A 24,890-nucleotide genomic window follows, 5' to 3' on the forward strand; every position below is an offset into this window, starting at 1 on the left:
CATGCTGCAACACTGATTAACGACATTATGTTAAGTGAAATAAGCCAGATACAAGAGGACAAATACTCTATGAATCCACTTATATGAGGTACCTAGAGTAGTCAGACTCACAGAGACAAGAGAGAATGGCGATTGCTAGGGTCTAGGAGGAGGGGGCAGTGGGGAATTATTTAATGGGTGTAGAGTTTCAAGTTTTGCAAGATGAAAAGAGTTTTGGAGATTGCACAAAAATGTGAATGTTCTTAACTGAACTGAACACTTAAAAATGGTTAAGAGGAAACTTTATGTTAAGTATCTGTTACCACAATTAAAGAAAATCTTATATAACCACCACCACAACAAAAAATGTAAAAGCTGTTCTTAGTTCATGAGGCAAACAGAAACTGGCAGCTGGCTGGATTTGGTCTACTAGCTGTGATTTGCTGACCCCTGGCCTACAGTTAGAAGAATGGTAGAAGGAATGTGCCTCATAGCAGTTTCTCATGCTCGCTTACCAACCTTAATATACCCTTCAGGAAGTGTTTAACCTTTTTCCAAAAGGCCAGTAGTCTTTTTCCAGTATCATCTTATTAATCTTATTGATGTTCTCACTTCCAGTGACCTCTTCCATCCCAGTGTTTGACCTCCAGGATGGTGGACGGAAGATATGTCCACGGTGTAATGCTCAATTCCGTGTTACTGAAGCTTTGAGAGGTCACATGTGTGTAAGTGATCACCTGTGATGGAGATTCAGCTTAAATGGCTACCACTCACTGTATACCTCCTGTAGTGTAGTGTTGGGAGCTTGTGAAGCAAGGACTCTGAAATGGCTTGGAAGCTTTTTAAAGGGTTACTCTCTTTTGGCCTGTTTTAGAATGAACTCAGAAATGTGATAGGATATATTTAAAGACCCTCAAATAGGTCAGAACATATGCGACCTTAATTCCTTAGTTCATAGATTTTGAACTGCACAGGAAGACAGGCCAACTTGGCCTCAGTCCATTTTCTATTTATTGTGTCATTGGATGAATCAGGAGCTATTAACCAGTTTCTAATTCTAGTCTTTTCATTTTTTGGTATTAGTCCAGATGCAAAGGTTGAGACTTCTTCCTACCAGGGAGCTCAGAGCCAGGTTATGCTAGTGAGTGGTTAAAGGATCTAAGACAGGAAGAAGTACAAAGTATGGTGTTTGGAGTGGCATATGGCTGTAAATACACACACACACACACACACACACACACACACATTTTAGAAAACTGCAGGGTGAAAGCTGGTTGAGAATACCTAGAACCAAACACTTACAGAGAAATGTTAGTGAAGTTGAGGAGTTAGCACATCTCAGCCCCCAGGAGAACCAGGATGATCAGATGTCTTCTTTCTTTATAGTACTGTTGCCCAGAAATGGTTGAATACCAGAAGAAAGGAAAGTCTCTGGATTCAGAACCCAGTGTCCCATCAGCAGCAAAGCCCCCATCCCCTGAGAAAACAACTCCTGTTGCTTCCACTCCCTCTTCTACACCTATTCCTGCTCTGTCACCACCTACCAAAGTACCAGAGCCAAATGAGAATGTGGGTGATGGCGTCCAGACCAAGCTCATTATGCTAGTAGATGACTTCTACTATGGACGGGATGGTGGCAAAGTAGCCCAGCTCACAAACTTCCCTAAGGTCGCCACATCTTTCCGATGCCCACATTGTACCAAAAGGCTAAAAAACAACATTCGGTGAGTGTTGAAGAGCCTTGGAGCTCACCTTGGACAAGTGAAGTCTGAAAGCTTCTTACATGTTTAAGTCTTTCTGTTTGGAGAATGGCCCTAATTATTATCCTTTCTTGCTAAGGATTATCATTAAATCAATAACTAGTACTATAGAAGGAGATATTGTGGTAATAAATAAAACATAACTTTGGGTAGAGTGAGACCAGTGCATCTCCTTCCCCAGAAAAGTTTCGAGATCTCTCTTAATTTCTGGGCTCAGAAGATGTCCCAAAAAGAGGAAGTTGGGTGGGAGGGTGGAGGGGGAAACATGTAATGTCTGTTCTGTGATTTCGCTGGTACATTTTTCCAAGGCTTCTGATTTTTTATGTTGTCTGTACTTTTCCTTTGTGCCGTGCTACAGATTTATGAACCATATGAAACATCACGTAGAACTTGATCAGCAGAACGGTGAGGTGGATGGTCATACTATCTGCCAGCACTGTTATCGTCAGTTTTCCACTCCCTTCCAGCTCCAGTGCCACTTGGAAAATGTTCATAGTCCCTATGAATCAACTAGTAAGTTTGGAAATTCTTAAACTCTAGGGGTATACTTCATTTTTCATTCAGTGAATGGCACTGGTGGGAGCCCATTATGTGTATTTATATGTGGATAACAGTGTCGAGGAAGTTCTTTGCATATTCGTAGTCAGTTTCTTACTTCACTTACCCTATTATCTTACAAGCCTGACTTCTATTCTGTTCAAGCATGAGTCGAGTTCAGTGCTTGATTCTAAATTAAGGGGCTTTCTTTCAGGACCACTGTAGAGAGGTATATGTAAAGAGTTTATTACCTAGATCCTTTTATAGAAGAAGCAGGCATCTGTATTTGGGTCTCCATTTTAGTTAGTACCCTCATAGGTTTTATGAAGGATAAAAGATAATGTTATAGAATACTTCACCATTAAGACAGTGCTTTCATGAGATATAAGATGAGTTGGAGTGTTAGCTACACTGTACATCTTACAGATGAGAAACACAGGCTGAATACAAGCCCAGAAACATTTAGTCATTTGCTTTAGAGCAAACACTTCTAATAAGGTGAAATTGTGAGGATTTGAGTCCAGTCTTCTAGAATATTTCTTTTGTCCTTTAAGGGATTTCTAGTTTGTTTTTTTTTTTTTTTTTTTGGATTTCTAGTTTTGTTGAAGAGACAAAAATTATTTAACTATAGGAAAATGTGAGAACAAGACAATATATTTGCTGTAAACATATGCATTGTATGATACCAGTGATAGGTGAAATAGTTCAGAGAAGGGGAAAGATCCTTGTGGATTTCACAGAAAGTAATGCGTAAACTTTTAGGGTCTTTAAATACAAGAAGGATTTAGATGGATGGAAAGTAGTAAGAAAAGATTTTAGGTGATAGGAAACACATAAAGGCAGAAATTTTTGCTGCAAATTAAAAATCTTGACTAAAGATGGATTAAATGTTAAGGACATCTATTATTATATGATTTAACTGAAAAGACTCAAGGTGGAGTAAGCTTCAAGCCCAGAATGCGAGTCTTCTACTTTTCAACAGTTCTCTTGTCTCTGGCTCATAGCAGGATGGTTGCGTTAGTCTCAGGAATACAGGCGGATGTAAAATTTTGCAGATGAAGAAGAGACCGTATCTTCCTGTGTCTTTTCTAAGTCTGTTTCTTACAAGACAGAATTGTTTTCCCTTTATATCTCTTAGCCTTGGCCATATTGTCAAGGGAAATGGGATTGCCATGAGTGGCTCAGACTAGTGCTGGTCCACAGAAATACAATGAGTTACATATGTAATTTTAAATTTTTAGTAGTCATTTGAAATAAAGATGTTTTAAAGGCGAAAGTAATTTTAATATTGTATTTTATTTAAGTCAAAATAGCCAAAATAAAATCATCTCGGCATGTAATCAGAACTTTAAAATTAATGAAATATTTACCATTCTTTTTTTTTTCTTTTCTTTTTAAATCTGGTGTGTATTATTACACCACAGCAAATCTCAGTTTGGGCTCACCACATTTCATGTCTTCACTAGCCACATGTTACTGGTGGTTACCATATTAGACCGTGGAACTTTGGGCTAATCATTTGTGAGTAGAGTAGATACTGGAATCAGACATCAGAACACTACAGTATAGTGGCAGAGTAGCCAACTTGGTCTAGGTTAGGACCCAAAATTCTTCACTGTCAGTCATGGGAAGCCCAAATAACTCATCTGAATCCCCAGTGAAAACATCTACTTTTATACAGAATCTGGTGGGGTGTGTTTTTGTTATTCTACTTATATATGTACTGTACATAAAAAGATAAATTTTTCCTAATGGGAAACAGTGCAGCACCTCATCAGTCTTTTTCTCTTGGCTTACCACTCTTTTATCCTTGACTATTAATTTTTGAGTATCTTATGACTTAAAATTTACACTGATGAAAAACCTGAGAAATTGTTGATCCAAACAGGTAAATACCGTTTCTGTACTTTAGTATATATCAATCTTATTTTTGGATTCTTTTGTAATTCCCCTTTTTTTTTTTTAAATAACTCCCTTTTTTTTGCATCCATGGCAGATCCTTCATTGAAAGTAGCTTATTTTTTTTGTGTTAATATTTTGAGACCAATTGTTTTCTTTTTAGTTTTGAAAATTTCTTTTCCTTTTATTTTCTGAAGTGTTTTTAAACTAAATTATAGACATAATGATATTTCACTCTTAAATACTTCATTATGTATCTCTGAAAAGTAAGGACATTTTAAAATACATAGCCATAGTATGTTTGTCAAGACATAACAGAATTCATCGTAAATGTTTAATATTATGTATCTTCATTTTCAAGTTTCCTGAATTGTCTCCAAAACATCAATGGATTATTATATTTAATTATGGTAACTATAATTTTTAATAGCATTATGTTTTTCTTCACACTTGTTTAAAGACAATAGACTAAGGAAGAGGTAGGGTTGAGGGAAGGATGCTTCAGGGTGATTAATTGTGTTCAGGTGTCAGGAGGGTTCTATGGAAAAAGACTGAAGAAAGGGAGAACCACTTGCTTGATAAAAGTCATGGGATACGTGGAATGATGAGATCGGATGAGCCTTAGAAAAGGCATAAGGAATCTGTCCTTCCAAATTTGGAAAACAGGAAGCAAAAGCTGTAGTAGTTCATGCCTGTTTTCTCAAGGCAGGAGACTATGGTAGGTGTTAGGGAGATGAGAGTGATAGTGCTGGGAGGGACAGTGTTAGGTTGCCACTTTGGAAAATCAGTTAATTCTTCCTCTTAAATCTTTTTTGACATCAACTCCAATAGGTGTGAAAGGTTACTAGAGATCTCTTAAATCCACTGATGCCTTTGGTTCCTTTCTCACTGATTTTCTTTGTATGAGATAATATATATAAATCTTAGCATGGTGTTTATGCATTAAAAATTGCTTAATAAATGTTGTTATAGTTGATGTGTGAGACCTATAAGAATAGAGCGGATGTATAGGTTGTAGGAAAAGCCTTTGAGGGTAAAAGAGATCGCCCAGGGAAAACATAGAGAATAAGAAAAGCCTAGACAGAAGGTTGGGAAACACCAATGCTTAAAAGTGTTCTAGAAAAGAAAAAAAGATTAACAAATTGAATTGAGAAGTAAGGGGGAAGAAAACAGGAGAAAATATTGTCATGCCACTAGTTACTGTTTCCCAAACATGACATGCAATACCATGCCTTTGCTCATGTTCTTCTCTCATCTCCTCTGTCTGGCAAACCACTCTTTCAAGGTTCAGCTCGTATATCAGCTTTTCCTCATTCTAGGCAGAATTTTTAATTTCTTTATCTTGTTCTTGTTCTTTATCTTATCTTGTATCTAATGTACCTCTAGGAAGTGGTCCTAAATGGGTTGCAGACACCTTTGAGAATAAACACAAAACTTCCCAGAAAAATACACATTTTACTCTTTTGCAGATAATTTCAGGGGCTACCTGGGTTCCCTGAGACCTCTTCCCTGGACCCCAGATTCAGACCCCTGGTTTTGTTTTTTATTTCAGCTTCACTCATTTGGGGGTACGGGGCAGGGGTTGGACATTGTCCAATAAATAAGCGCTTAGAGCTTCAAATTTACAATTTTCATGTTTGCAAAAACTTGAAAATAATTTCAGTAATGGTAATAAAAATGCAAATAACTATCATTATTTTGCCTGTATAATTCAAAATATGTAACAAAACTTTTGCCAAAAATTTAGAACTGCAGCCTTATAAAAGCTTGATAAAATGGCTAATTTTAAAGTTTAATTATCTCAAATTAGTTAATACTGAAATAACACAGTAACTCATAAGTCAAGAAGTTCTGTTCATATTGTCAGTCTTTTAAGGACAAATCCTTCTTTGTCCTCATTTAGTAAACGTTCAATAAATGTTGAATTATTCATAGGAGATAATCATTGTCTATCCTTGAGCAGAGGGATGAAGTAATGCAGTATTTTAAAAGAATTCATTTGGCAATGGTATATAAAGAATAGATACTGTATTGGAGAGATAAGGAGGTATTAGAAGCCAGCTGATCAGCAGTAGGAAATCATATGGGCTTCTACCAAGTTTCTGCCTGTGAGAATGCAGAAGTGACAATTCCTTGATGCATTTTGAAATAATGGTGACAGACACGGGTTTGGAGTCAGATAATGCCTAGGTTTTGAGTTCAGGAGGAGGTGGGATGTGAGAAGGGAAATGATGGGAAGCAGGAGGATGCTGAATTAAGTTAGAGTAGATGGTAGAATATTATGTTTCGTAAAGAGTTCAAAATCTAGAATGGAACTTTGGTAAAGAAGTCTGAGCTAGAGACAGAAGGATAGTTTTAATCAGCAGCACAAATGTTGAGACAGAACCATTTTAAAGAAAGACTAGAAGAGACTTCATAATTTACTGACTATTGAACATGAAGATATAGGAGTCAGAGAAAAAGATTATGAGTCAGCAGGACTTTGGTCTTATTTTCAGGTGGATTTATTGATTATTTTTCTTCTTACAGCCAAGTGCAAGATCTGTGAGTGGGCGTTTGAGAGTGAGCCACTGTTTCTCCAGCATATGAAGGATACTCATAAGCCTGGAGAGATGCCTTATGTTTGCCAGGTATTGCCTTTTTCTCCAGGGAGATTTAGCCATTTTGCTCTCAGGCTAAATACAAAGAATCCACTAATGAACATTGCCCAGTACCTACTGCACACACTCAGTTTTAGGAACAGTGAGGAAATACAGAAGAAATAGTGAACACGGGTTCTATTTTCAGGGTTTCCCATGCAGGAGAAAAACATAAAGGAATATCTGCATGTACCCAGCTGAGGAACCCAGTCTGGGAACATATATATACCTGTACTAAGGGAGTGTCTGTCTCCTGAATGTGCCCGTTGGAGATAGAAAAAAAACTCTACTCCTCTTTGTCAGAATATGGACTGTTCTCAGACTTTCCTGTCTTTCCCATTTTTATCTTATTTCACGGCTGAATTTATCACCAACATAGCCCTGCAATAAACGTCAGAAAAATAATCTGATTTCTATACATTTAGGAAAATTTTTTTTCATATCTTAACATTTTTGTTGCTACCTCTTTTTTAAGGCCTCAGTTGTCCACTTCACTCTTAGCTTATTTTCCTTCTTATGTGACTCAGGTGTGTCAGTATCGCTCCTCACTCTACTCTGAGGTAGATGTCCATTTTCGGATGATCCATGAGGATACTCGGCACCTGCTCTGCCCTTATTGCTTGAAGGTCTTCAAAAATGGCAATGCATTCCAACAGCATTACATGAGGCACCAGGTACCAGGCACCAAGCAATTTCCGTGTTCTTATTTTTTAATTATGGATACAGGGGCCAGGACTGAGCTAAGCAAATAATTTTGGTAGAGAAGATACCATGTGTTTGAAAAATTTATTGAATTCCAGTGATGTGTGCCAGGCACTGGGCTAGATGCTAGAGATTTAGTGGTTAAACAGGACAATTAAACAGTACAATAAAGCAAGAAGAATGTTGTGTTAGGGGAAATACAAGATGTAAAAAAGAATGTACCTATTCTGGGAGCCTAGTAAGGCTTTTAGGAAAGGGGGTGTTCAAGACCTGAAGGATGAGTAAGGATGAGCCAGATGAAGTGGGATAGAAGGACAGAATGCTCTCAAAGACAGGGAAATTCAAGGAATTGAAGTTCAGTGTGGTTGGTGTGTGTAGGGTACAGGAGGAGGTTGGAAGTTAGGGAACAGATCATGGAGAATCTTGTAAGCCATATAAAAGGAATTTCAACTTTTATTATAATAAGTTGTTGGGAAGCCATTAAAGAGATTTTTAGTCCTGGAGTGATGTGTTCAAATTTGCTTTTAGTTATGATTGCACTGGCTGCTCTAAGGAGAATGAATTGAAGGAGGTTGAGACTAGAGTTAGGGAGACAAGCCAGAGGCTTTTTCAGTAGTTGAGATGAGAGATGATAGTGGCTTTTGAAATGATGGGCAAAGAGGATAGAGTTGAGAGATATTGAGAAGATAAGTGATATCTATGATTTAGAAATGGATTTAGGTGAAGGTAGTGAGAGAGTAGTTAAGGATAGTGCCCAGGATTCTGTCTTCGGTAATTGGATGAATGGTGGGACTGTTGAGATAGGAACACTGGAGAAAGTAATTTTTGAGGGGAGGATTATAAGTTTGGATATTCTTTTTTATTACTATTATTTTTTAAATTTTTGGCCATGCCATGTGGCACACGGGATCTTATTCGTTCCTGACCAGGGATCAGACCCACACTCCCTGCAATGGAAGCATGGAGTCTTAACCACTGGACCACCAGGGAAGTCCCAAGTTTGGATATTCTTGACTTAGCAGTATCTATGGACATCAAGTATAACTGACTATTAAATAGGTAGTTGGATATACAGGTCTGAGGCCTGGGAGAAAAACCTGGATTGTGAAAGGTACTTAGGAATCATCATTATATAAATAAGTGGATTTTAAACTTGTAAGTGCTATGCTGCACCCCCATCCCCCACCCCCCAAATTGAGAATAAGGTGAAGGCTTAGGACCATTGAAGTCTCTATCCACAAGGCCAGGACCATAGTCCTGGAAGGAAAACAAGAAGAGTCTTGGTGTCAAGGAAGCTGAGGGGACAAAAGTATTTTGAAGAAAAGAGTGTGGTCAAGTGTTGCAGGAAGGTATCAACAAGGTAGAAACTTTAGAGGCCAGCATTTAATTTAGCCGTTTTGTTGGTTAGCAAGGTGGAAGTCAAATTTCAGTGGGACAGATGATGAGAGGTAAGGAAATGGAGACAACTTATTTAAAGAAATTTGTTTATGAAAAAAATAAATTAATTAAAAAATAAATTTGTTAGGGCTTCCCCTGTGGCACAGTGGTTGAGAATCCACCTGCCAATGCAGGGGACACGGGTTTGAGCCGTGGTCCGGGAAGATCCCACATGCCGTGGAGCAACTAAGCCCATGAGCCACAACTACTGAGCTCGAGTGCTGTAACTACTGAAGCCGCCCGCATGCCTAGAGCCCGTGCTCCACAATAAGAGAAGCCACCACAATGAGAAGCCTGCGCACCACAACGAAGAGTAGCCCCCGCTCGCCACAATTAGAGAAAGCCCGTGCACAGCAATGAAGACCCAACACAGCCAAAAAAATAAATAAATAAAATAAAAAATAAAAATAAGTAAATTTGTTTATGAAGGGGAGGACCAAGGGTGGTAGATCCAGGAAAAGAGGTAGCAAGGGAGAATTTGTTGTTGCTTTTGTGTTTTGTTTTTAAGATGGAACAGGTATGCCTTTGTTTTAAAATACTGCAGGAAAGGAGCCACTGGAGGAGAAGAGTGAAGGTACATAGGGAACAGAAGAGAGAACAAGATGGGTGGGTGTACCTGTGCATAACATCCACATGTGTGCACACGTGCCCTCACTCTTACTTGTAAGCAGGCACTTCTTAGGCTCACAGTAGTGACTGCTGATAATCCACCACTAATGCATTTCCATATAGTAGCGTGGAAATTATCACCTGTGACTCAGCTGAGGTTACAGAGAGAGCCTTGCTATCCTAGGGAAGAAAATCATAGACATGTCGTATTTCAATACTGGGCAGATTGAATCCTCAAAATGGCCTTGGAGGGAGGCATATCTGTATGCATTGATGTGTTAAGAGGAAAAAAACAGCACTGTGTAGAAAGGGCTATCATTTTTGTTAAAGAAAGAGAAAGGAAAACAGGTGGTGATTGGAGATGTATGTGTTTGCTATATGGTTATATGCATAGACTATCTGTGAAAGAATACCCAAGAAACTTGGTAACAAGTTGTTTCTATGGAGAGGGACTGAGGGTTGGAGTTGAAGGCAAGCTTACCACATGAAGGAGTACAGAATAAAAGTATGATTTTTTTTTTTACCACGTACATATTTATTGTATTTTTTAAAAAATAAGAATATCCAGAAGTAGTAGCACTGTCCATCCACACTGTAAAGATAAAGTAGTAGGGGCAAGTGAAGCGTAAGCCACTCAGCCAAATTGTTAAAGCAAGTCAGCGGGAGGTGGTTTGAGGACCTAGTTATTCTGACTTTGAGTCTGCCTTTCTCTGGGAGCATGGGAGGTGATGATTCTCACCACCCAATAATAGGTTTGTAACTTTACTTCAAATTAAATAAAGTTATATAAAAAGATAAAAAAATACTAGGTTTGGTGTTAGGTTGTGTATTTCTCTTTTTTCCTCTGTTAAATTACCAACAGAAGGGTGGGAAGAATATGATTGGCAATGATGTACCTTCTCCTCAGGGAAGAAAATTCATTGGCAACCTTTAAAGGATTCTGTCTCTTTTTATTCCCCCTTCAGAAGAGGAATGTTTATCATTGCAACAAATGCCGGCTGCAGTTTCTCTTTGCCAAGGACAAAATTGAACACAAGCTTCAGCACCATAAAACCTTCCGTAAACCCAAGCAGCTGGAAGGTTTGAAACCAGGCACCAAGGTAAAGGGTTTGTTGACATTCCCTTTACAGATCCAAGAAGGGGAGGAATAGAGATTTTCCGTGTTCTGAGGTTTAACGTGGGTAGTGTCTAATTATCCCTTCCCTTGACTCACAGGTGACAATCCGGGCTTCCCGAGGGCAGCCACGCACTGTTCCTGTACCCTCCAGTGATGTCCCTCCCAGCACCTTGCAGGAGGCAGCACCACTGGCCTCCTCAGCGGACCCTCTGCCCGTCTTCCTTTATCCCCCTGTCCAGCGCAACGTCCAGAAGAGAGCTGTTAGGAAAATGTCAGTGCCTTCTTCTGGAGGCTGGGGGCCGGGTGGGCACAGTTATTCCTGATAGCTAGTGTAATCTGGTAGCCTTTTAGGTAGTATCTGTTGTCTAAATCGCCTACAATTTAGGAACCCCTGAGGCAGTAATGAGAATTTTCCTTGTTTCTTGACAGGAGTGTCATGGGCCGGCAGACATGTCTGGAGTGCAGCTTTGAGATCCCAGATTTCCCTAACCATTTCCCTACTTATGTTCACTGCTCTCTATGTCGCTATAGTACCTGCTGTTCTCGAGCTTATGCCAACCACATGATCAAGTAAGTCAGGATTAAACCAATGTTCCTATCTGGGATTTCAGGTTCTCCAGAACTCAGTGCATTCCCTCCCCTGCTTCTGGGGTTTCCTTCTTCAACTTTTAGAGCTGTTTGCCCACCTGTCCTAGCAGGTAAGAGGCCAGACCCGGCTTCATTTGGCTTTGATGGTCTGTGCTCTGATTTTGTAGGACCTTGCTACCCAAAACGTGGTCCAAGGACCAGCAACACTCATTTGGAGCGTCTTAGAAATGTAGCATCTGACCCTGGTCACCACCACGCCACCCCCAACCAGAATGTGCCTTTTAATAGATTTCCCCCCACCCCCATGATGCGTTTGCATATTAATAGAAAATATTAATGTGATAGGAAAACAGGCTTGGGTTGAGGTTAGGATTGAGTGAAGAGGCATATCTTTTGTTGGGGCATTGTCAGTCGCTGGTGATCTCTAGTTTAGCAAGCAGAACCACGTAACTCATACCACTTTTTGTTTGTCTTCCTCAGCAATCATGTTCCACGGAAGAGCCCCAAGTATTTGGCTTTGTTTAAAAATTCTGTGAGGTAACAAAAAACTTATTGATGGTCTGTTAATTTATCAAGTTTTTACATTAAATCCCTTTTAATATTTTGGGGGGTGGATATATGAATTAATTTGATGGAGAGGAGAAAGGAGGGACACTCTTTTTCTTTATTAAGCCTCAAAGCTTAACACTCTCTAGTGTCACTGCTACATTTGTCTTATATACTCTTGACTCTCTTTCTTAGTGGAATCAAGCTGGCCTGCACTTCATGTACCTTTGTTACTTCTGTTGGAGATGCCATGGCTAAGCATTTGGTATTCAACCCCTCTCACAGATCCAGTAGCATCCTGCCACGGGGTAAGTAGGAGAGATGGGGATTAGGGAAAAAAGCTAAGGATACAGGTCATACCATGAGTCTGGTGCATCTCTACCTGGCCTGACCCATTCACTGTTTAGATACACTTCACCAAATTGGAAGCATTCTAACCTGAAATTTATATAAGACTGGGAAGACAGTAGGTTTGCTTTTTTGATTGAAATCTAAAGAACTCTTTGGAGGGTTTGTTTCTTCACTGAGCTAACACTTTTTTATTGTCTTTATTTCCCATAGGACTCACTTGGATATCTCACTCAAGGTAACAGAAACTCGCTTGATGGTTTAATTTCTATTTTATAGTATGTTTGGTCTTTATTATTACTACTACTACTATTATTATTTCATTTTTCTAGTTTAACTGAGCTTTTTCCTCCTCTCGTTGCTAACCTTTTAGGCATGGCCAGACTCGTGACCGAGTGCACGACCGGAACTTGAAGAATTTGTACCCTCCTCCTTCCTTCCCCTCTATTAAAGCTGCCACTGTGAAATCTGCGGGGGCCACCCCAGCTGAGCCTGAAGAGCTACCAGCTCCCATGGCCCAGGCACTCCCGTCACCAGCCTCAACTGCAACCCCACCACCAACCCCCACTCATCCCCAGCCTTTAGCCCTTCCACCCTTGGCTACGGAGGGGGCGGAATGTCTGAATGTCGATGACCAGGATGAAGGGAGCCCAGTCACCCAGGAGCCTGAGCCAGCATCAGGGGGTGGTAGTAGCAGTGTGATTGGCAAGAAGGAGCAGCTTTCTGTGAAGAAGCTTCGAGTGGTACTGTTTGCCCTGTGCTGCAATACGGAACAGGCAGCTGAACACTTCCGAAACCCCCAACGACGCATCCGGCGTTGGCTTCGGCGCTTCCAGGCCTCACAGGGGGAGAATCTGGAGGGCAAATATCTGAGCTTAGAGGCAGAAGAGAAACTGGCTGAGTGGGTGCTGACCCAACGTGAGCAACAGCTACCTGTAAATGAGGAGACCTTGTTCCAGAAGGCCACCAAAATAGGACGTTCTTTGGAGGGGGGGTTTAAGATCTCTTATGAGTGGGCTGTGCGTTTCATGCTACGTCACCACCTGACTCCCCACGCTCGGCGAGCTGTGGCCCACACTCTACCTAAGGATGTGGCAGAGAATGCAGGACTCTTCATTGAATTTGTACAACGGCAGATTCACAACCAGGACTTACCCTTGTCTATGATTGTGGCTATTGATGAGATCTCCTTGTTCCTGGATACGGAGGTACTGAGCAGTGACGACCGAAAGGAAAATGCCCTGCAGACAGTGGGCACAGGGGAGCCTTGGTGTGATGTGGTGCTGGCCATTCTGGCAGATGGCACTGTCCTCCCTACCCTGGTTTTCTACCGAGGACAGATGGATCAGCCTGCTAATGTGCCAGACTCTATCTTGCTAGAGGCGAAGGAGAGTGGCTACAGTGACGATGAGATCATGGAGCTGTGGTCAACCCGAGTGTGGCAGAAGCACACAGCTTGCCAGCACAGCAAAGGCATGCTTGTGATGGACTGTCATCGCACTCACCTGTCAGAAGAGGTGCTGGCCATGCTTAGTGCCTCTAGCACTTTGCCTGCAGTTGTCCCAGCAGGCTGTAGCTCCAAAATCCAGCCATTAGATGTATGCATCAAACGAACTGTCAAGAACTTCCTGCACAAAAAGTGGAAGGAGCAGGCTCGGGAAATGGCAGATAGTGCGTGTGATTCTGATGTCCTGCTTCAGCTGCTTCTGGTCTGGCTGGCTGAGGTGCTTGGTGTCATTGGGGACTGTCCAGAGCTAGTTCAGCGGTCCTTCCTTGTGGCCAGCGTTCTGCCTGGCCCTGATGGCAACATTAACTCACCTACAAGAAATGCTGACATGCAGGAGGAGCTAATTGCCTCCCTAGAGGAGCAACTGAAGCTGAGTGGGGAACAGTCTGAGGAGGCCTCAGCTTCCACTCCCCGACCCAGGTCATCTCCTGAAGAGACAGTTGAGCCTGAAAGCCTTCACCAGCTCTTTGAGGGTGAAAGTGAGACCGAGTCCTTCTATGGCTTTGAAGAAGCTGACCTAGATCTGATGGAGATTTAAGTGTTGGGGTCATGAGGGGGTGTGGAGTGGGGGTGGGAAAGTGTTAGGGAGGGTAGAGGTAAAGGGGGGTATACCAGGTGGGGGTATTTGGGTTATATTTTTTAATTTTATGCCACCACTCCCCCCTGATGTTGACTTATACATCCTTGTGGATTTGTGGATTATTAGGAAAACCGATAGTGATCACGTCTGAGCCGATGAGCTGGTCCTGGCCCTGTTGGTCATTCACTTCTGCTAAAAACAGGTTTTTGTGACTTTTTTTTAAATTTAAATCACTGTGCTTGGTATTTTTCTGACAAAATCAAAAAGGAAAAAAAAAATCTTTCGTGGGCGAATGTTAAATCTTTTGTTTCCCCTTTTACCTCAACTGTATCATAGTGCATCTGGGTTTTGTTTGTTTTACTGTGTGGCCAGTGTCTTTGGGCATGATGCTATCCAACCATTGTCAATGTGAGAACATTTCTGAAGATGGGAAAGACAAAAATTGTAGCTCACAAACTGGTTTATTATATATATATATGGATAAAAAAGTTTTTTCATTGTGGTCTTAACACTTTTATATAAAAATGAAAATGGAAAAAAAATCCCACTGAACTCTCTCTTCCTTCTCCTTTCTTTCCTTCCCTCTCCAGAGATGTTGGTTTCTACAGCAACTCTAAATATAAAATTGTGGCTTTAAAAATGCATGAAACCACCTTTAATCGTCCAGAATGATGAGTAGATTTTTTCCCTCACCACCCTCCCTCCGACAAAAACACAACAAAACCAATATTCTTTGCACCTGTGATCCTTGGCCCCCTTCCCCATTCTCACACCGTCACTCTGGACAAAGGATCATACATGGGTCATTAGCAAGCAAGAGGTACTGAGGTGATCACACAGAACCTTAGGGTGGAAGCCATTCCCAGTGTATGGGTCTTCATCCTGCAATCCATGGGGGCAGTCCCTGCTTTGTTGAACTTCCTCCTGTTAAGTGGACAGCATACCTGTTCAAGGGATCACATGTCCGCCAGCCAGCAGCTAATTGTGCAAGAAGTTGTATTGAACTTTAAAAAGACCACTTGTTGAAATTCTGCTTACCCTGTGGCTTTCCCCTATTTCTCTTAATGCTTAGAGAAGAATCTGACATGAAGAAACACATAGGGGTGTGCACAAAGAAAAAGACATGAATCTTTATTTTTCACTGCCAGCTTCAAGGAAAGAAAATTTTTTCTACAATTTGCATGAGGGATTTTTTTTTTTAATTGTATGTACTCAATGGCTATAAACTGAAACGTACTGTAACACACAGAGAAAAGGAGCAAAAATCCAGGTCCACCTTTCCCACAACTATACTATACTTCTGTCCATCCTGAGGCTTTCTGCAACGTTTCCCTCCTGTGAGCCAAGGAGGCAACCTGCACAGGCTTGTAAATGGTTCATCTTTAAAATGTACATAAGTGGAACATTTAAAAAAAAATGAGGGGAAATGGATTTATAAACAATGTGGTTTTTTTCTAGGTTACCCTATTTGAGCAGGCTTTCACAGACTGGGAGATGCTCAAGATGTGATGGGCCTGGTGGTACAGGTGTGACATTTGTTACCACCTGTTTCTCCTCATCCGTTTTTTTTTTTGTGTTTTTTAACTCCCAGCACACTATAATATAGTGAACTGGAGTATTCCCCTCCATAAACAGCTTGGCCAGCTTTGTGAACCCATGGCATCTGAAAACTGAACTGAGGATCCACCTGGGCTTCTCTTCCCCAGCTTTTTGCCTGATGCCATTTTGACAGAATATGGACTTTTGAGTCAAAACTTTGCCTTTCAGAAAGTTCAAGAACTATGGTCAACGCTATCTGCAATGACTTAATCCTTCTCTTTGGTAGTCTCCGCAGCAGCCCCAGATTTAGCAGAGCTGGGCTCCTGGCCTCTGCACACTGTATGACTTTCTCAATGGGTAATTTTTTTAAGGCCATAATACCAACAGTGGATCAGCTGGGTTTTGGCCAGGAAGTTACCTTTGTGGATTCTGCCCGCATGGCTTCGTAGTATAGGAAGTTTTTTTTGTTTTGTTTTTTATAATTCAGTTTAATCAATAAACAAGTATTTATTGACTACTTTGTGTTGAGACTGAATGTGTGGAAGATTCAAATTGAAAGCTGACAGTTTTCTTTGGCTTGAATTTACTAGTTGTAATCATGGGTAATACAAGTGGAGGGGTTTTAATTTCTCTCTCAGCTCTCACCTCACTGAATTTCTATACAGGCATACCTTGGAGATACTGTGGGTTGGGGTCCAGACCACTGCAGTGAAGCAACTATCATAGCAAAGCGAGTCACAGTCTTTTTGGTTTTCCAGTGCATGTAAGTTTATACTATAGTATATTAAATGTGCAATAACACTATGTATGTCTAAAAAATGATATACCTTAATTTAAAAATACTTTATTGCCAAAAATGCTGACCACCCTGAGCCTTCAAGTTGTCATCTTTTTTTGCAGTAGTAACGTCAAAGATCACTGATCACCATATCAAATAAAATAATGAAAAAGTTTGAAATATTGCAAGAATCACCAAATGTGACATAGACACAAAGTAAGCAAATGCTACTGGAAAAATGGCACCAAGACTTTCTCAATGCAGGGTGGACACAGACCTTCAGTTTGTAAAACAACACTGCAGTATCTGCAAAGCATAAACAAGATATGCCTGTAATAGTTTTGGCGTTTACTGCCTATACTAGTTTCTCAAAAAGAGGTTTAGAGAGGATATGCATCAGAATCACCCAGGGTGTTTTTTAAAATTCGGGTTTAACGCCATCCTGGTGATGGAACTGGCTAATAACCCCAACTGATTTGACTCACCACTACACCCAGGACTTAGTGAACACAATACTTGTAAGAGGTCTTCTGACAGTGCTAGAAATTAGTAGAAGACTTAGCTTAAATGTCGAAATTACTTAGTATTCCCCATGAAGGGTGAGGAGGTTGGACGGGTGTGGGATCAAGGCTGTTAGTTCCAGTTTGGGAGTAACCTTATACAGCTCTACGAGATGTTACATTTCCATCTTTGAAATGATGTTTTAACTAAAATCACATATAGAGCCAACATTAACCAGAAAGTCTGTATTTTAGACTAGTGCATGGGTGAAAACATTGAAGAAAAATGTTAAAAGCTAATTATGTTACCACACAAAGATTAAGTCTGACTTCTGTACAAAGCAGCCTTCCGTACAGACCCAGATGAAGACAGTAATGGGTCTTTGGTATTATCATGCAGACCGTTCTATATATATGCTACCAGAACCAAGAACCAAAGGGTTCTCTGACCAGGGAGGGAGATGGCACACAGCAGTACTTAGCAGTTTCACTCTTGGTGTGACCTAGTCAAACAGTACAACCACTCAGCAAGTGTTTCAAAGGATTTATTTTACAAAAGAATAGTACCTTTGAACCAGCCAAGTTCAAAGTTAGAAGAAGGGTACAACTTCAGTTCTGGATAATGCCTCTGTATTTCATTCAAAGCCACTAAAAAGGAAGAGATCATAATAAAATGGTGAAGCCATAGAGTGAGGAATCAATTCGTAAAAGCAGCTCTATCCTCAGCCCAAACCCTTGCCACCCAGAGAATTTTTTGGTTGAGACCTCCGGAAAAACAAAGCTTACTGCAACCAAGGAATCTCCCAACTATCTCTTCTACTGTAATTTTAATTTCAATCACCTGATCATGTGGGCAATATCCCAGCTGGTCTCTGCAGACAGGGGTCCCTCTATTTCAACACCTTTTTCAGTTACAGTGGCGATTTGAAACTGAAAGAAAGCAGAGATCTCAATGAAAATGCCAACCCTTATGTGAAAGAAGTCCCTGGTCAAAGGTCAAGTGGAGGGTCTTTCCCAAAGGTGAAAACAGGAGACACAGAAATGGGGCACTCTGCTTCAAAGTTTAGAGACTCGGGGATTGCAAAGCCTGCCAATTAGCTCCGCATCACTTATTATTCACACTTCTCACCCGGTTATAAGAACGGGCATCTCGATAGTACAGTACTCGCATGCAGCGTTCCACTAGCTCTTGGGCCTCAGTCTGGCTCAGCACTGGCTTCTTCTCCAGAACTTCTCGCAGCAGAGGCTAGGGATATCGGGGGTGGGGGTGGGGGGGAACATGGGAGATATCACGAGCTGAATACCAGGCGATTTGTCGCAAATCCACAGTGTGAAAAGAATCATAAATGAGTGAAAAGGCGACATTCCACCTACTGCCTCAGCAAAATGAACTCTGCTTACTTGTGCTAAGACCCACTTGAAGGGGAAATTCTAGGGTGTCCTCTCTTAGCACATGTATACTGACTCCCTCCAGGACATACCCCACTGTGTCATTATGGCCTCTGGACCAAAAAGAAAACCATCCGCCCAGCAGTACAGATCCTAGCCTGTTCCTCATGTCAGAATTTCAAGGGTAGAACAAGCAGACAACCACTAACCCCCCCTGCCTTCTGTCTTCTATCCCTCATCCCTCAATTGGCTACTTACCTGAGCCAAGTATGCACCATAACCGGTGGCCACCGAAGGGGCTTCATAGGCTACACCAAGCATGTCCACGTAACCCAGGAAGCTAACAGGACACAATAGGTCATCTTAGGTTTCTGTATCTTAGCTGTAGGAAGGGACCATGGGGTCTGAGGTAGAAGTGGGAGTCACTCAGGGGGAAGAGACAGACATACACGGGCACTACAGATTGGGTAGTCAAGGAAATGAGTTATTTGCATTCAAGTCAACCTCTCTCCATCAGCATAGCCTCCAATGACCATGGTGTTCCACAGGGGGTTCATCTTGGAGCGCCGGCTGTACGTAGCCCTGGTCAGCCATGAATGAATAGCTTTAGGGCTATAGCTGTGTCCATCTCCCAACAGCTCCTCATCGATCCTTAAAAAGAATTGGTTGTGAAAAAAGGGAGAGAACGGAAGTCGGGGTTTCCATCCACCCCCAAAAGATGTTACCACAATCTTCCCCATTTAAACTAAAATAAACTAAAATAAACTACTTATTTGCAAACATTCTCAAATCTTCCACGCCAAGTCTCCCTGTCCTCTGCTGCAGCTTCAAGTTTCTCCACCCTAGAACTTCTTGAGGGGATAAAAAACAGTGTATTCCCCTCCCCACTTGGAAACTACTCCTATTCTCGAGATGACTTACACCATTTGGCCGAGAACTTGCTTCAAATATTGGAAATCAGCGTAGTCTCCGGAAGCACCCAGCATGGTGCTGTTGTTGACTCGCATAATGCGAGAGATGTTGCGGAAACGAGCCAAGGAGCCGTAGGAGCCCAGCATGTCTGCTGCAATCACCACTCCGCCCTCAAACTTGACGCCCAGGACCGAGGTCCCGGTCACCATGGGGTTCCTGGAGAGAGAGGGTGGTCTGGAGAGGAGCGGCGCGGGGGGAGAGCCTGAGCCCGCTTCCCGCGTTGTGGGTTCCGCCTCTGACTTTCAACGGCTCCTTTCATTCTCCGGGACCCTCCTTCCCGAGCTCCCCCGCCGTTAGCGCGCCCCGGGGTGCCCCCTTCGCCTTCCCCGGCTTCCAGAACCTGCCGGCCGCACCAGGCCCCACGGTCCCTCCCCCTGCGCAGGCTAAGGCGCCGAGAGCTTACTGGGTGCGCGTAATCGGACCCCCGTAGAGCGCGGACGCCGGATCCACAGAGGAACCGGGAGTGGGCGGGATGCGGTAAAACTGCCCAGGGGCCGGTCCGCACCGCGACTCCAAAAGCGCTTCCATCTTAGTCACGGTAGCACGGGAAACGAAAGCGTTGGCGCCGACGGAAGCGGAAGTGATCCTTCAGTGCCACACCTTTCTTCTTCCTGCAAGCTACTTCCAGCTGCCATGTTGATAGGGTCAGTGCCGACCGTACCAGTGTCCCGGGTGGCGACCAAAACCCAGAGATGTGGAGTTGCCAGACGTCGTATCACATCGCGGTAGAGTCTGGACTAGAACAGTATTCTGACGCACAAATTCAAGGAAGGGGTGGGTGGTGTGGGAGATGGGTATGGGTCGTGGGTGGATGGGAGGGCGGGGCACTTCAAGACGCTGACGCTGAGCGAGGAAGCAGAAATTCTCCTTTCCTTTTTGGATCCTTATGAAAAACAAAAAACCCACACGAAACTAACAGTGAACCCAGGATCATGTGGCATATTCGACCCATTTTATATATAAGAAACCGAGACTTGTGTAGTGATTTACCCGATTACACAGCAAGTAGTAGAAGATCTGAGTCTTCAAACTCAATTAAAATAGGAATCATACAGTTGCGCGTACCTTGGGGTGTATGATATCTCAGATGGATCACTCACTCTGTAGGACCTTGTACAAATCTCTGAAAGTTTCCTAATTGTCAAAGGCTCTTACCTGCCTCTTAAACATCAGAAAAATTCCATTGACTGTGGGAGTGTAACTAAATTACAGGCGTTCCCTTCTCAATGTGGTTCTGTAGCAAGGGCTGGAAGCAGTGTCTAGAATCAAACACTAAACCTAAAACCACTACTTTGCCACAACTCCCTTCACAACTAGATTCAAAATTTTTCACTCAGCAGGAAACCAAATCAGTTTTGTTTTTTAAAACTCCCTGAGTTAATTTGAACCAAAGCAATGCAAAATATTTTAGCCTAATTGAAATAAAATATTTTATTAGGTCATGAAACCTTGGAAAGGGAAGGGTCAAGATCTTGTGTCAGAGGCACCCAAATGATGCTCTTTGTATCACCTTTGGGACTTGAAAACTAGATAGTAGATTTTTTCTTCAAAGTAATAGCCACGTTCTCGCAAACCCCATATTCCAGGTGACTCTTGGACCTCTCTGAGGCTTACCTGGACAAATAGCAGGTGTCATTTGTGATGACAAAAGGCTTACTGGGATTCCTCCAAAACTGCTTGAATACTTCACTTTCATAGCTACCAGAGTCCTCTTCATATGAACTTTAAAGCAATTAGCCATCAATTAATTGGCTATATCCTTGTTTAGAAGTGGCCTGAGGTGGCTTGCTGGTTTCTTGTCTCACTCCTTTCAAGGTCCCTAGATTAAGGCTCTGGTAGGGCCAGTACCAGTTCCAGAGATCAGGCAGGTGGTCAAATTCCACAGAGTCTAAAAGAAGAAAAGTGAAAGGATCTAGAATCATTCAGCCTGGGAGTAGGATGACAGGGAAAGCAAACCACTAACATTTGATGATACAATATTCAGAGGAAGGTGACCAGCATGTCTTTTGTGCTAAGATGAAAACAAGACATAAGTTAAACTGAAGGGGAAACTTAAACTTAAAGGGAAACTTATAAGAAGTTTCTTCTCTTTTTGAAGCATTTTTAAGTTTGCCCAGTTTTCTATGGTTGGCTATTACTTCGAGTTTAATTAGTATTTAGCTCTCACCAGTGTTCGAGCTTTTAAGTCAATAATCATCAGACTGGTTTTGTATCATGTCAGGGTATCTCTGGTTATGGGGAATGTCTTGAAATTCTCAGAAAAGAATAACACTAGACTAAATTGGAATTAATAATCACCATCATCACCACCTCACAAACATTTTCACTGCTCCATATTTTAGAAGTGGTATTTGAAACTTCAACTCCAAAAGAGTTAAGGATCATTTTTGACCTGCTCAGGGCCTGGCTCCAGGGGGCTGTAACAGAAATATGAGAAAGAAAATGTGTCTAGCTTGTCCATGGCTGCACTACCCTGTGGGTATGCCCTGAGGATTTTTGTAATTTTACATCCTCTATAATTCAGTTCTGCAATATCTCTCTTGCAGGATGTGTCACACTTGTCTAAAGACTGACTTGCTAAAGCAAAAGTTCCACAAAAGCAGAAACAGATTGTCTTTCAACAGTATCCCTTGATGCACAGAAGATTCAGATTCAGATGTGGTCCTGTTTATCTTTTTTTGTTGCCCATACTTTTGATATCATATCCATACTTTTGATGTCATATCCAAGAAATCATTACCAAATGCAATGTTAAGAAGCGTTTCCACTATGTTTTCCTCTAAGAGTTTTGTACTTTTAGTCCTTATGTTTAGATCTCTTAGCCATTTTGAGTTAAATTTTGTCTATGGTGTAAGGTAAGTGTCTAACTTCATTCTTATACACGTAGGTATCCAGTTTTCTCAACATCGTTTGTTGAAAAGACTGTCTTTTCCTCATTGAATGGTCTTGGCACCCTTGTTGAAATCATTGATCATATGTGAGGGTTTATTTCTGGGTTCTCTATTTTATTCCACATAGTCTATATGTCTGTCTTTATGACAGCACCACACTGTTTTGATTACTGTAGCTTTGTAGTAAGTTTTGAAATCAGACTGTACAAGACATTATTCTTCTTTTTCAAGATTGTTTTGGTAAAGATATCTTTAAATTTTATATTTTATGGCATTTTTTTCCTTTTGGTATAGAATTCTAGGTGGACAGTTATTTTCTTTTGGAACTTTAAATATGTTATTTCATTTTCTTCTGGCTTCCATTGTTTTTGTTGAGAAGTCATCTGTTAGTCATACTGTTGTTTCTTTGAAGATAATGGGGCTTTTTTCTTCTGACTTCTTTTAAGATACCCAACAGTGTCTCTGATGTTCAACAGTGTTACTAGGATATGCCTAGCCATGGTTTTATTTGTACCTATCCTGCTTGAGTTTGCTGAGCTTCTTGAATCTGTGGTTTGATATCTTTCATCAGTTTTGGAAAATTCTCAGCCATTATCTCTTTAAATATTGCTTTTTCCCAATATTCTCTCCTCTTTTTTAAGATTCCAGTTAAACATGTGCTAGATATTTGAGCATGTCTCCTATGCTTCTTACTTTCTTTTTGTTTTCCATTCTTTTTTATCTCTGTGTTTCAGTTTGGATGTTTTCTACTGACCTATCTTCCAGTTCTCTAATTCTGTGCCCAATCTGCTGTTAAACCCTTACATTTCAGATTTTGGCTTTTTGTTTGTTTTTCAGTTCTAGAATGTCCATTTGAGTTTTTTGGGGTTTTTTTTGTGGTATGCGGGCCTCTCACTGTTGTGGCCTCTCCCGTTGCGGAGCACAGGCTCTGGACACGCAGGCTTAGCGGCCATGGCTCACAGGCCCAGCCGCTCCGCAGCATGTGGGATCTTCCTGGACCAGGGCACGAACCCATGTCTCCTGCATCAGCAGGCAGACTGTCAACCACTGTGCCACCAGGGAAGCCCCATTTGAGTTTTCTATAGATTCCAATTTTCTGTTAAAATTCATTTTCATTTATATGTCCATAATTTTTGCTATTTTCTTTAACATATTAATCATTGTTATTTTTAAATTCTTGTATGCTAATTTTAGTATCTGGATCATCTATGAGTCTTTTTATATTTTTTTTTCTTTTCATTTTGGTCATATTTTTTTTTCTCTTTACAAGTCTCATGCTTTTTTATTGTTTGCCAGAAATTATGAATAACTACAGAAGGCTCCATATCATGTTCTCTTCCACCAGAGAGGGCTCTCACTTTTTCCTATTAGGCAGATAGGGTGAGGGACTGATTCACCTCAATCCAGTCAAGGATTAGGCTGTCTCAGGGTTGGGTTGCTGTTTCAGTCTGGTTCATCCATATTCTTCAGGCATGTTCCTCACAATCTTTTGACTGAAAGCTGGGCAGGTATTCATCTCCTTAGCTCTGAAGTGCTGAAGAAGATTGAGCCAGCTCTGCAGGCTTCTGTTCCAGGGAGTCTCAAAATCTGGCAAATATCTTGAGGAGGAGACCAGTTGAGTAGTTGAGGCTCTTCTCCTTTCCCTGCCTCAGCAGGTCTTCACTTCCTAATCAATAATGCGAGACTGTGGGAGGTTCATTGTGCCTTTTAGAAGCTTTTAACCCAACTCTCCAGCCTCATGAACATTCCAGGAGTTCCGCAAATTTTCCATAGATAAAACTAGACATCATTAGAGGCCCTTTAAAATTTTAACTCGTCACTCCAGCATTGCATGACCATCAAAGTCTTTGGTGATTTCTTTTCCCCAAGCAGAGGCATTCTGTCTAGGTTAGGCCTTATCTTCAGCCTGTGCTCAGCTCACTTCAGAAACATTCTCCTGTCTCTGGAATTTTACTTGATCTAGTCCTCATTCCTTTGACATCCCCTTGTTGCCTTTAAACAACATGGTTTTTGTAGTTTTTCTAGCTTCTTATTGCAGGAGGAAGACTGACCTGCCATGACCTACAGCTTACCTGTATTGGTTTATTGGTGTATTGGTGTATTGGTTTCCTGTGGATGCTATAGCAAATAACCACAATCTTAGTGGCTTAAAACAACAGAAATGTATTCTCTCACAATTCTAGAGGCCAGAATCTGAAAGCAAGGCAACATCAGGGCCACACTCCCTCTGGAGGGTCTGGAGGGGGATTCATTCCTTGCCTCTTCTAGCTTCTGGCATTATTTGGTGTTCTTTGGCATGTGGGTACATAACTCCAATCTCTCTCCATCTTCTTCTCACCTTCTCCTCTTGGTCAAATCCCCCTCTGCTTTTCTCTTATAAGGACACTGTGGTTACATTTAGGGCCCACCCACGTAATGCATTATAGTCTCTTCATTTAAAGATCCTTAGTTTAATCACATCTGGAGGAGAAAAAAAAAAAAACCCTTTTTCCAAATAAAAACCTTTTTTCTTATTTTTCAAAAAAGGTAGCATTCACAGGTTCCAGGGATTAGGCTGTGGATATATCTTGAGA

General features: G+C 41.5%; 2 protein-coding genes across 6 annotated transcripts in view; one reads left to right on the forward strand and one right to left on the reverse strand.

Moving 5' to 3' along the window:
* Positions 1–16,304, forward strand: part of POGZ (pogo transposable element derived with ZNF domain) — a 48,041-nt gene extending 31,737 nt beyond the window's left edge. For 4 of the 5 annotated variants that reach the window (XM_019919804.3, XM_019919808.3, XM_019919807.3 and 1 more), the window contains 12 exons: positions 598–704; positions 1,366–1,703; positions 2,098–2,252; positions 6,705–6,805; positions 7,342–7,488; positions 10,528–10,662; positions 10,778–10,950; positions 11,109–11,249; positions 11,748–11,804; positions 12,009–12,121; positions 12,375–12,399; positions 12,535–16,304. In XM_019919804.3, the coding sequence (XP_019775363.1) occupies positions 598–704; positions 1,366–1,703; positions 2,098–2,252; positions 6,705–6,805; positions 7,342–7,488; positions 10,528–10,662; positions 10,778–10,950; positions 11,109–11,249; positions 11,748–11,804; positions 12,009–12,121; positions 12,375–12,399; positions 12,535–14,206 (3,164 nt within the window). In that variant the 3' untranslated portion in view covers positions 14,207–16,304. The remainder of the gene's footprint in view (positions 1–597; positions 705–1,365; positions 1,704–2,097; positions 2,253–6,704; positions 6,806–7,341; positions 7,489–10,527; positions 10,663–10,777; positions 10,951–11,108; positions 11,250–11,747; positions 11,805–12,008; positions 12,122–12,374; positions 12,400–12,534) is intronic. The other variant, XM_019919806.3, reaches the window with a different exon arrangement.
* Positions 16,305–17,594: 1,290 nt separating this feature from the next.
* On the reverse strand, positions 17,595–19,987 carry PSMB4 (proteasome 20S subunit beta 4). Its single transcript, XM_004328926.3, has 7 exons — positions 19,830–19,987; positions 19,376–19,582; positions 18,959–19,105; positions 18,713–18,794; positions 18,195–18,311; positions 17,907–17,995; positions 17,595–17,713 (listed from the first exon to the last, which is right to left on the reverse strand). The coding sequence occupies exons 1-7, from the start codon at positions 19,952–19,954 to the stop codon at positions 17,701–17,703; spliced, it is 780 nt and encodes a 259-aa protein (XP_004328974.1). The 5' UTR covers positions 19,955–19,987; the 3' UTR covers positions 17,595–17,700.
* Positions 19,988–24,890: the final 4,903 nt, after the last annotated feature.

The sequence above is a fragment of the Tursiops truncatus genome, chromosome 1 (genome assembly GCF_011762595.2).
Source record: "Tursiops truncatus isolate mTurTru1 chromosome 1, mTurTru1.mat.Y, whole genome shotgun sequence".
In the NCBI taxonomy this organism is placed as follows: Eukaryota; Metazoa; Chordata; class Mammalia; order Artiodactyla; family Delphinidae; genus Tursiops; species Tursiops truncatus.

Excerpts from the sequence above, each read along its gene's own strand:
- PSMB4 (XM_004328926.3), bottom strand. The coding sequence starts at position 19,954 with ATGGAAGCGCTTTTGGAGTCGCGGTGCGGACCGGCCCCTGGGCAGTTT. Across the intron at positions 18,795-18,958 it reads GGCTATGCTGATGGAGAGAG|CTTCCTGGGTTACGTGGACA; the intron begins GTTGACTTGAAT and ends GTGTCCTGTTAG. Across the intron at positions 18,312-18,712 it reads ATGGTGCATACTTGGCTCAG|CCTCTGCTGCGAGAAGTTCT; the intron begins GTAAGTAGCCAA and ends CGATATCCCTAG.